Below are 12,257 nucleotides of genomic sequence, written 5' to 3'. Positions count from 1 at the left end.
CCCTATGTGCCACTTGGTATTTCCTGGAATGACAATGGATTATTATCTGTGCCCAGCTGTTAGAACTTAGTTATTCCACATTCTTGTATTCCCACTGAACATGAGCATTATGGTCCCAGTATCATTATATTTTGGTATATATGTGATTTCAGATCCTGAACGATAGCATGCCCAACCTTTCCTGCTCTTCGTGGATGCACAGCCTTTACAGGTTGTTTTCATTGGGGTCTTCAAGTACTTTCTGCTGCTCAGCATCAGGTCTTCCATGCTCCTGAGCACAGCTGATGAAGAAACCTGAGTCTTTTTCCTCTGCTGTAATTTTCACTTCAGCACTCTCTTACCAGCTTAAAACATCCCCAGATTCTGGAAGGAAAACAGCTACCTGTGACATACTTCCCTGACTGATTTAATTGAAGATGTGTTCATTGAATTAGTCAGTGCTGCATTTCACACAGAAGTGCACTTGTTGAACTCCGTGGATGTCTCAAACCAGCCATACAACCCACCAGAATATGAAAGATCACAGCTGGATGGTGGGTCAGCATCAAACTTAGGTAATATATATAAATAAATGTATATGCAATGTCTCTGGGTATGTGACACACCTGCTCCTGCATCAAAAGGCATCTAACAGTACACAGGGAAGCATCAATACTTTAAGATGCTTCAAATAGGCTGCCTTTTGAATGTCACACTGCAGTGAGTTCCTTTCCTGGAGATAAAAGATGAGCACATGTCATTAAATTCACTTTTTAAAATATTTTATTTTTTTAAAACCATTAAGGCAAAACCGTGTTTCAAATTAAGTTGGTTTACATTCAGTCTGAAAGGATTAAAGCACATAGGTTCCTACCAGTCTCTATACAAACACTCTGAATTCAACCTCTTGTTTTTAAAGAAGGTGGAAAAAATCAGAATGTAAAAAAAGAAAAAAAAAGTTTAGTTCAAGTTTTTTCATCCTAGATCAGTAGGCTGGTAACGTTTGAGAATGCATCATTGTGTGTAGCTAGATGTGACTTTAACATTCAAAAGTGCAAGATACATTGTCGTTCCTAAAAATCCCTGCGAGACCAGGGCATCCATTCATCCTTGGAAGTGCCATTTGCATTGGTCTAACAGAAAGAAACTCGGGAACTTGGCTTGAATTAGTGGTTTTTACTGGGAAACAAGCATTCCATGAGAATTAGGTTTGACTACTTGCAAGAAATGTGCTCATTCTACCTTCTGTATTTACTGAAGTAAAATGTACCCAAAACAGCTGACTGGAAACAATAAGCTATTTTGTTTTCTCTTTGATATCTTGATTTAATGAAACACTTGTTAGCTCTATTGATTAGGGTTTGGCAACGTTAACAACACTGCTTTTTTTGTGTCCTACCAGATAACAGACCATTTAAGACGTGAGGGAGGGCTTCAGCATCCTGGGCACTTAAGCTGTGGTGCTGCATTCCTAGAGAAAATTCTGAGCAACTGTTTGTAAGAGCTGTGGAACAGCAGGAGCTGCTCAGAAGGCAGGTTCCCCAAGAAGCTGCTAAACCAGACTTTGTCAAACCACTCAGAGGGGGTTCTGGAGCACATCGATAGCACTGAAACGTTGGTTAGGTTCATTACTACTGATGAAGTAACTAAACCAAGCACGTTTCTCCTCTGCCAAAGGGCCAAGGCAGTGTGATTCCATGGAGAGAGCTGCTGAGTGTGTGGGGCTGAGCCATGTGAGCCCCTGCATGGGCGGGGATGAGCAGGGGTGGCTGTTTGCAAGTGAGTCACCTGCAGGAGTGACTGCTGCAGGGTGGTGACCTGCTCCCAGCTCTGCAGCACGTCCCACACAGGCTGCCTGGTGACACTGCACTCCTACACACCCAGAGTACAACACAGGACTGGTGTACCACCGGGATTTCAGTGGCTCAGCACTTCCCCATCCTGCCAGTCTTTTTTCTTTCAAGCAGAAAGAATGCCATGAAACTCCTGGCATTGAGCATAAGGCTGGAGTCTTTACCACAACAGGGATTACCTGCATACCCAACGTGAGAAAATACACCAAAATATTACTACTACTTCAAGTAGTGAAACTACTTCAAGTACCTCATGCTTGATCCTGCAGTCCAGCCTGTAATCAGATCACTCTTGTGCATGCTGCCTATCCCCTGGCAGAGGCAGCTCATTTGAAATTGAGGTCCTTGCAACAGGAATTCTGTTTCGAAACACCCACAGCAATGGAATCTGACAAGATTGATGCAATAAAGGAGCTCAAGAATTAACACACCCCAGCTTCAGAAGCAAAAAAAGATTTTAGAAACCTGTGAACACAATAGAAAAAAAAGAAAGGAAGAAACAGCCTTCCTTAGGGTGGGTTCAGTTACACAGTGGGTCTGTGTCATATGAAGTGTAAAGGAAGTGGCTGCAGGTTAGCACAGGGAAGTCCAGCAGAGCTTTTGCAAACGTGACACAAACACCTTTGGAGACAACATACCTGTGTGGTGACACTGATGAAGTGAAAATGTCAAGTCGCAGCAATTTGAGGAAATAAGGTGTTATATGTTACAAATAAAAAGCAGTAAGTACAAACGATAGCTAGAACATTTGTAATAGATTTTGCTCATGATACCTACTGTGTTTGGTGATTCACACAGCAAAATAAAAGGTAGATACCTTTGAAAGGTACCTTTTTCCCTATATTGGATTTCCATAGAAGGATGCTGTAGGCACAGACTGTCACCTGCATGCGCCAGACTCAGAATCCCTATGAGCAGACTCTGAATTCTATTTAAAATCCGTCCTGTAGGGAAGCCAATAATGCCATTTCAACATTTTGTTTTGCGCTGCCAAATCATATTTGAAATACATCTATAAAAGCAGCAGGTCGCCCTCAGGGCAGATGGCAGGGAATAATCCTGAGTACATGTTATTATTCCCAGTGAGCCACAAGTCAGTTCTGCAGAAAACACCAGCACTGGTGTACGAACCAAATGCAGCTTTTTTTTAGCTCTTTTCAAAGGAAAATGAGCTACCATGCTGCAAAACAAAGATGAACTCAGTTCTACACACTATTTTTCCTATTGGTGAACTGGAGTTAAAAACTCGATTTTGGGATTGCAGCTATTCCTCAACTAGACTTGCTTTTATTAAAATTAAATAAAAGGAAGTCTGTGTTCTATGTGAAAATATATTTTAAAGTTTTGTTATAATTGTCAACACCAAACACTGATAACTTTGAAGAATTTGTGATAGTTCTTTACAAATGATACAGCAATAAAGAGCAGACAGGAATAAATAGCAAGTTGTCTTTGACATCAGCCCATTCATCCTTAGCCCATGAAAGAAAATACTTCTTCACTGTACAAAGGGTTCACAAGGTAAAATATGTAACAAATATTTAAATTAAATAATTTACACATTTTTCTTTAAACACCTCTGTAATTAATTTAGCAAAAGTTTATACCTTTATATTCTTGTATTTTATAAACTGAAACATGAAGAAATGGTATTAAATTAAAAAATCCCACAACACATAATATCAATAATCATAGATCAAACCCACATATAATTTAAATCTCCAGTAAAAGAAGGATAATAAAGCTGATTAAACCTAAATACAAAAATTATATGCAACTGATTATCAGGAAAGCACTTGAGACATAAGCAAGCCCAGATACCACGCTCCACCTTACATTCCAACACTTCCTAAAGGACGAGGGGTTTCTGAGAAGGACCATTATTTGCAGACCTTATGCTTTAACACTACCATGACAGCTGCAACTGCATTTGTCAAATGCAGTTGCAGATTTTCAGTTCAGTCACAGGGAGCTTTTTAGAAGAGACTGAAACTATTCCTCTGCAGCCACAGCAGGATATCCCCCAGCTGCTCTGCCTCAGATGGGGCCCAAGTTTGTCCAGGCTTTCTGTCAGAAATGAGGAAATTCAAACTCAATCGTATGTGACCCAGCTCTCGTGATGAATAAATCTCCCCAGGTTTCAGCAGTCTGAATAAACAAACAAATGTTTAGATGCTTATTATAAGCTCTTTGATGTGCAGCCTTGTGCCAGCTCTCTCATGAGAACAGGCTTAGTGCAACTGCTGGTATTTCCGAGATCTGCACAGGGCAGGAATAATGCAAAACTCTGCTCTCTGGCAGCACTTCAGCTCTGCAGCAGCTGCTGGAACCAAAGCACAAAGGCACATGGAAATGGCAGTTAAATAGCAAAATATGGTTTCTTTAAATGCAAAGGAATATGTCGTTTCTGTAAGTGGAAACTTTCCTATCAGGTGTCAGTTTGTATTTAAAGCAAAAATGGGATCAGAAATTTTGAAAGGTACAAAGTAACTAACTTTTTTTAAACAGCAGCCTTAAAGGAAATATTTAAGAACGAAAATTTCCCTAATACTTGGCACAAAACCTTTTCTTCCCCCCTTCCCCTTTGACAAAAAGTACCTAGGGCATCAGAATAAATAAATAAATAAATATTTCCCCCCTAAACAGTGCTCAAAAATGAGTAATTTGTAGGTTTGCTAAAAACTTAAGTAAGTCATACCATTGTTTCCCAGGATATTTCTCCACCCATCTGCTGTCTCTTGCCTTAAGCTGTTTGTGGGGTCTGATTGCTAGCCAGAGTTCTTCCATGCTACGACATTAAAATGAGTTATGTTGGCAGGAATCAGATCCAAACTGTACCTGATGAGCCAGTAAATCTTTAATACCATTTTAATCCTAAAGTCTGATCACTCTGCTTCCCTCCATAGATGGGGTATTTTAAATTATTAGTTTATCTGCACATAGGGGAGATGCTGAAGTAATCAATCAGAAATAGATCTGAGACTAGTTTGGATTCCAAATTAAAAAAGAAAAAAAAAAAGGACATTGAGCAACTTTAAAATCTCCTTGGCCAAAACCTGCTGTAGTCATCTCCTGAAGGAGCAAATGTAATTCCTTAAAAGCGTAATGTAGAAATGAGAAATTCTTTTGCCCATTAATTCTTGGGAAGGGAATTGTCTGCCCTGTGCCACTCTTTGAAGTGACTGTGGGAATGTGCACGGGACAGCAGTTGGGCAGTGGAATCCATCCAGAATTTTCAGCTGTGTTGACATCTTGTTCAAATTTCTATAATTCAGAGACGTGTTCTCTTTTTTTCTTTTTCTTTTTTTTTTTTTTTTCATTAAGGGTCTGCAATTTAATTTAAAATAGAAATCAAAGCTTTAATGTCCAAGGAAGTAGTCAAAAATTTCTCACTAGTTTTCAAATAACAAAAAAATTATTCACTTTTCTCATGCTAATAACAGGAGCTTGTTACAAGCAGCTGCTAAAACAGCTAAATATTATGTCTTTCACTGAGTTGCTCTATTTGCAATTCTTTATAGCTTTGCTGAGAATATAAGTATTTATTATTAATTTTCCATGTTTTTAAGTGTTACTAAAGTGTTTTAGCCACTTTTGAGAACAAGAGCTGGGAAAATAGTTATGCACACTAACTGTGTCTGATTTTTCCTGAGAACCTACAGTACACCTAGACTATGGAATACAATTTTGAAATTTGCCCTTTGCAAAAAATCTGACCTTTGGGGGGAAACAAATTCAAGTTATCCGTTTTTTTAGAGGATAAACTAACAGTTGGCTCCTACAGTTTCAGAGTACCATCCCAGAATGGCTGATATTTTGACAATTTCCTGCATCAGCAATATTGCAGATCAATTATTTCCAAGGCCTAAACCCCACAGCTCCTCAGTGAAACAGGGTTGGCTGGAAGAATAAAGCAGCAGCATTCCTAAAATCCTCTATTTCTGAGGGCACACTGTGTGCTGCTCTGGGACACAAAAGGCAGCCCATTTCTCATCTGAGGGCTCCTGGCAAGACCAACATTCCTCTCTGAGTGTTTGACTGTTATTCCTGCTGGCAGCAGGGAAGGGGAGGAAGTTTTGTGCACATGCAGTTACTGTTTCTATCCTGCCCTAGATGCTCGCCAAATCTGAGGCCTGTGCTTCAATATTTTACACTAAATATGTCTATAGTTATCTATAACTTCTGCCACAATCATTGCCCAGATAAACCCCAAGTTGCCTTTAAGTCTGTAATTTTTCCAGTGTCCAGCTGTGCCTGTGGGCCTGGATAGAAACAAGCATTGCCACTGAAATAGGAATGACAGCGTGATGTTGTCACTTCATCACTCAATCCTTGCAGTGAAGATTCTGGTATCTTCATATGTGCCACAATAATACAAGTACAAAGTGTCCTCCTGCGCCACTGAAAGTTTAACTGTAAAATGCTGGGATTGCTCCTGAGACCTCGTTGTTGTGAAACAGAAAGTGAAATTAGGAGGTAATGATGTGAAGTTACCGTATTAAAGAAACAAAAGAGAAACAGCAGAGTGTCTTGCATGCAGCTGGAACTTCTGGGCAGCTCTCTGAGAAAAGTAACAAAGTCAGGAAGCCATTTCATTGTGGCTTCTTTTGCAGCAGGAGTACAGCAAGTGCTGTTGTAAAAATCAGTTTACTCCTAGGAACATGATAAACTTACTCTGAGCTGTGCTGCCTTCCATTCTATGACACAGTCTGACACCTACAAACACTGTTCTTGGTATTACTGTCACCTTATCCACAAGGACAAAATCTGGTGCAAACAAGTACCAAATACTTCTGTGCATGAAGCCAAAGAAGGAATATATCCAAGTGGGTAAAAAATGAAGCAGTATTCATCAGAAAAGCAAACAGGTCCAAACAACTATACTGCCAAGACATTTAGAGGAAACTGGTGCCTTTTCTATCCAATCATTCCTTTGGAGTTATTGGTCACTGTAGTAGAGTGCAGTATCATTGCTGGAAAGTTAAAATTATTTTTTTTTCTAGGGCAGGATCAGATCTTTCAGTCTCCAAAACTCTTGCTAATTCAAAATAGTGTTTTTATGTCAAAACTGCATCCTGAGCTATTACAAGTTCTACAAAAATACAGGGTATACGATATCTTTTTCATCAGTGATATTTTCACATTTCCTTAACAGACTTTTGAAACAAAAATGTCCCATCAGTTTATAATGTTTACTCTTCAAGACACACCTGTTGGAGCATCTCTGCTATGTTTTAGATAACTCTTTGGATTTTGTTTAATTTCATAAGAGAACTGTCTTTTAAACATGCTAACCCTAAGTATGCCAACGTAACACTAGATGAAGCTGTACATAATTTCATGGAATTAAAGCAGCAATGGATCAAAGATCTTTCCAAATTTTCAGAAGTGTATGGACAGTATTTTCCAGCCATTTGCTACACCTAGACTGAATGCTTTAAGAAAAAGTGTTAGCTGGTTCTCAGTAGTTACCATTAGGCAAAAGTGCATTGTCTTTCTGATTGTGCAGATACCTGGAAGGAAGGTGCTGAATTTGTTATATTAATACTAAAATGACTAGGCCAAGAGGAAATACAATTTTGTTCATTTCTGTTACTTAACATTCTGATTTATTATACAAATATGTATTCCTTACCAATCTTCAAATTTCCAAATAAAAGAACCATTGTAAGACACTTCACTGAGCACTCTGACCAGTATTTTTCTGCAGCACTTTTTCAAAAGAAGACAGAAGATCCCAAACCAAAAGAAGTGTAACACTCCAGTTCCCCAATTTTAGATTTTTCCTGCTATGGGCTGAGTGAACAGCCCGTTACTGTACAAGTAGTTTTGCTCCCATCTGTATTTCTCTGTCTTTAAATATTGTGGAAAAAAATACTAAAAGTCCTCAATACATATCCCTGTAGATTTCCTGTAGTAAAGGGTGTAAATGTGCATCAGATTCAGTCTTCTTGATTATCTGAACAAGCTGAGCATGCTCTGTGACCAGCTGTCGGAGGTCAGCCATTTTTTGGAGAAGTTTTGGGAAGAGGAAGGTGTCATCAGGATGGTTGTTTTGCAAGTGAAGTTTCAGTACATGCACAATGCTCTCCTGCATTTTTTCAATGTGTCCTACATTTACAAGACCAGGACGATCTGTTCTCAAAACAAGCAAAAGAATACATGTCATAATTTTATAATGATTCCTCAAAGTGTAGTTAGTGGTAGAACTGAATCTTCCAGAGGATAGAAGCTTTTCCATTAAAAATTTTAATTCATGAGAGAGAAATATTAAAATTTACTACCTTAGAGAACAAATGGGTAATTCTTACCTCCACAGCAAATAATGGCAGCAACAAAAAGGGATATATCGCTATCATCCAAATCCAGTGCATTGAATTTCATTGCAAAATCAAATTTTGGCTCCATTATATCACAGAATGGCTTTCTCAGGCTTTTCAGGAACTCCCGGGTTATAAATCCATTCCCATAAGCCACCAGCATCCCGTCCTTGTTCATCACAGAGGCCAACATGGCAAATATGGCTTCGTACACCCCGTACTTCAATAGTGTCACCTGATCATTCAAGTCCAGGCTGGAGAAGCCAGGGATGGATTTAGCAAATTCCGTGAGTTCTGTGACAGTCTCCACAGATGTACACTGGCAGCAGTGGAAGATTCGAACTTCTGCTTCCTTGTTCTGAATCCCATTGGCTACCAGTTTTGCCACCAGGGTCTTCTCTGCCATACATAAGGTATCCATATCATGTATAACAAATGGCTACAGAGAAAAAAACCCACTAGTTCAGTCACTAAATAATGGTTATCAATTGTTCTCTTCCTAAAAAATAAGAATTTTGCTGAACTTTAACTTCCATGCTAGTCAGTCCTCAACTATCAATGAACCCTGACTTCTTTTATACTTCTCATCAGGACAAACAGTGTATGAGAAACTGCAATACCTAACAAGTCTGCTCTGCAAACAGCAATGCAAATAGTCAAATGTAAAGATGTATGGCATATCTTTAGATTTATCGAATAGTTACAGTGAAGCCCCAGCACTCCTGTGCTTGGGATGCACAAATCCATCTCAGAGCCAGTCTCAGAGGGTTCACAAAAGACTTGTATTATCTTCTCAAGAGGTCCAGGTTATTCTGCCTACACTCCTATTGATTCCTAAACTAACTACACTTGATGCACATCATGATGCTTTCCTGAAGTACCCTAGGGGGAACACAGACAGTAATTTCAATACAGGGCAGCATATTTGCATAAGAATGTGAACCTTGCACTTCTCTTGTGTTTTATTATCAGATTCTCATAGACAATGTCACAGCTGTCCCAACTTTCTAGCTGCAGTTGGTGCTGAGTCATCTCTAAACAGAGAATCCACTAGAATGCCAAGCACAAAATCTGGTCTTTTCCATAATGCCATTTGTTTTGAAAGGTACATGCTTTACAAACAGATGAGCCACTCTCTTAAAACATCTTTATCAAAAGCAGCAGACTTTCTTACAAACAATGAGAACTCAAAAATATTTTGATACATATCTGCAGGGCAACAACCAAAATGAAGTACAATCCACTAAAGAAAATCAATAAACGCCAGTGCTTCCCAGCCTAGCAAACTCACAGCAACTGTCCTTGAACAGGAACTTATTTCCATACACACCAAGCACCTTCTTTGTGCTGCTTTGCTCAGCTCATGGGGAACACATAGTGTTCTGTCAGGAACTCATAGAATTCACTTGTTTCCTTCAGAAAACTGTCCAACATGTCAGGTTCCTATGGTTTTCCATTTTAAAATGTTTATGGCTACTGCACATTCCATCTCACTCCAGCAGAGTTACACAGAGCAGAACTTTCCATGGGAAGGTGGATATGAGTGGAAAGTGACAAAACAAGAAACACAACACATCTCTAAACCTTTAAAAGATGTACACTATCTTATATACTTTTTTTTTTTTAATTTAACATAATTTCAGTATGCAAAAAAGAGGCTAAGGACTTGGGAGCTAAATTAAAAAATGACACCATGTCATCAAGAAAAATGCTCATCCATTCTGAAATTAATCGCAGTGGTGCCAAAAACTAGGATTCACTGAAACTGGCTGTTAATACACAGTTCTAAAACAGGTTCGTTGCTAATTACAATCAAAAAACCCTTCTTTTAAAACTTGCTTTTCTGCTGAAAAGTCAAAAGAAAATGAAAATGTTTGTTTACTTAAGAGATGATGAAATAGCCTAAAACCCCTTTGCTCTTCCCTGCGTATGGAAAAAAATTGATAGCAGCTTGTTTGCAACATCCTAGGGCTGATTCTTCATTAATTTTTATGTGCATATTCACCCGGGCACACGTGTGCTGGTCACTGTTGGCTGGTTAGTCCCGGGGCTGTGGCCACACACATTCAAATACAAGAACTGGGATTAAGTACTCTAGGATCCATCCCTGCACGTGTGACACATGCTGTGGCTTATGGTTCTGACACAGGGTAACAAGCACAAAATTGATTTTCTGCAGAAGCCCACTCACTAAGAAGCTAAAGGTGGTATTAACTGTAGGCTCACGTCACCCTTAAAATGTTTAAGCCTGTGCCTCATTTTACATACCTCTTTAGTGTAATGAAAAAGACTGGGATAATTCATGTGTCTCTCTTCTAATGTAGAAAGCTGTAGGCTAAACTAGACTATTATAAGCCAAATTCCATAATACAGAAGACAGCTTGCTTACAATTTTGATAACACTCATCCCCACACTTACATGGTTTTCATTATGGCATATGTAAAGTTTCTTCCCTGCAAATTTTTACTGAAACTGAAGTTGCTGATAAAATAAGGTACTTCTACATAAAAGTAACAAAAATCACAGCAGAGCTTAAATAAATATGCATAAAGTGAAACAAGTGAGTCTTTACATCGATTATACTCTCCCATGTGCTGCTAAACAAAAAGCAGTTGATCAAATTAGGTAGACCTTGGCTAAATTACCCTGACAGAAAAATAACTTCTACAGCAAATGTGTCTTCAAAATCTTGCTTGCTTCTGACTTTCAAAGGAACCATACAGAAAAGACCAGGAAGGCTGGGTGAGGAAATGGCCAGCACTGTAAACAAAAAATTACAAGCTCAAGTTTTCTTTCCCCTCCTGCTATAAATATTATTCTGATTAAAGGAAAAGTCATGCAGAGCACCTGTACACCCTACAAGCTAATAGTACTTATCCTGGCATTTGTGTCATAATTTTTTTTTTTTCACTGTCATAATAGGAAAATAATTTTGAACTGTTCTGCCCATATCAAGAGGTATTCATATCCAGATATCACTTCATTTTTGATTAAGGACAATATTTTAGAGTTATGAGTTTCCATTTACAAGGTAATCACCCAATTTTCCTAAAGCTTCTTACTATTCTGATAGTGGTTAAAAGCAACCATATTTACTACAGATATTTGCTTTGAATATTTCATGTCTGTATTACCATGATATTTATTTTCTAAAAGATTTGCTAAAGCGTCTACCAAATTATTACAATCACCTTACATACCTGTCAGTTTTATTTTAAAGTAACAGAAAAAGTACTTACTGGATTGTTATTGGTTTTCCCTGCAAGGATGATTCTGGCTTTAACCTTGTTCATATTGAAGTTTTTCAGGTAGGCATCATGAATTCTTTTGGCAAGTGATTTGAGATCTGCCATTTCTGAATCTTCTACATAATTTTCACCTGTTAGAATTTCTGCTTTGAGCTTGGCCTTCTCAGACCTCGGCATTCGTCCAAAACGTATTGCTGATGGGAAGACGTAATTGTAAAACAAACACAAATTATACAAGAACTTAAGCCTTCTACCATTGCTGATCAGAGCAGTAGGATTTTTCTGTCTAGAAAAACTGAGGTAGAGGTGAAGACATCGCCTCCTTCCCAACACAGTCAGTGACTAGTATGAAAAACTGAAGGAAATCAGGTGTTTCAGAACACAAAGTACTATCTGCAGTGGGCTAGAACACATTCCTTTCCCCTTCTATATTACCTAAATATACTTGTATTTAGTTTTCTCCTTACTGAGTTCTACAGCTCCCAATGTGAAACTCAAAGTCCACCTTGGGAGCTCTTAAAACACTAAGTAAACTCATGACAGGAGCTTGGCAGAAAGCACACACACGAGCTGGAGAGCTGCAATGGAGTCAGGCCTGAACTGCACTGCTGGCTCAGAACCTGCAGGGGCATCCAGTTCTTCATTCAACACATCTGTACTGCCAGTGGGAACCCCAGCCCAAAGACCTGCATTTACAGCTCAAAGGCTATAGGCAACAAAATCTCCTCTACCCCCAACACTCCATACTGCTTTCTCAACAGACTAGCCCTTCAAGACTGGAGAGAACAGTCTGAATACCCAATCTAGTCATTGGGATATTCTTCTGAGAGGCAGAAGACGTAAGTCTGAAATACCT

At 38.9% G+C, this 12,257-nt stretch overlaps 1 protein-coding gene across 7 annotated transcripts in view; it reads right to left on the bottom strand.

Annotated features, from left to right (window-relative positions):
- Nucleotides 1–739: 739 nt before the first annotated feature.
- The window catches only part of PPARA (peroxisome proliferator activated receptor alpha), a 40,071-nt gene continuing 28,553 nt past the window's right edge, over nucleotides 740–12,257 (bottom strand). For all 7 annotated transcript variants that reach the window (XM_053977453.1, XM_053977452.1, XM_053977449.1 and 4 more), the window contains 3 exons: nucleotides 11,393–11,595; nucleotides 8,144–8,591; nucleotides 740–7,967 (listed from right to left, as the gene is read on the bottom strand). In XM_053977453.1, coding sequence (XP_053833428.1) covers nucleotides 7,720–7,967; nucleotides 8,144–8,591; nucleotides 11,393–11,595 — 899 coding nt within the window. In that variant the 3' untranslated portion in view covers nucleotides 740–7,719. The remainder of the gene's footprint in view (nucleotides 7,968–8,143; nucleotides 8,592–11,392; nucleotides 11,596–12,257) is intronic.

The sequence above is a fragment of the Vidua macroura genome, chromosome 5 (genome assembly GCF_024509145.1).
Source record: "Vidua macroura isolate BioBank_ID:100142 chromosome 5, ASM2450914v1, whole genome shotgun sequence".
NCBI lineage: Eukaryota > Metazoa > Chordata > Aves > Passeriformes > Viduidae > Vidua > Vidua macroura.
This window is presented reverse-complemented; position numbering and strand designations above follow the sequence as displayed.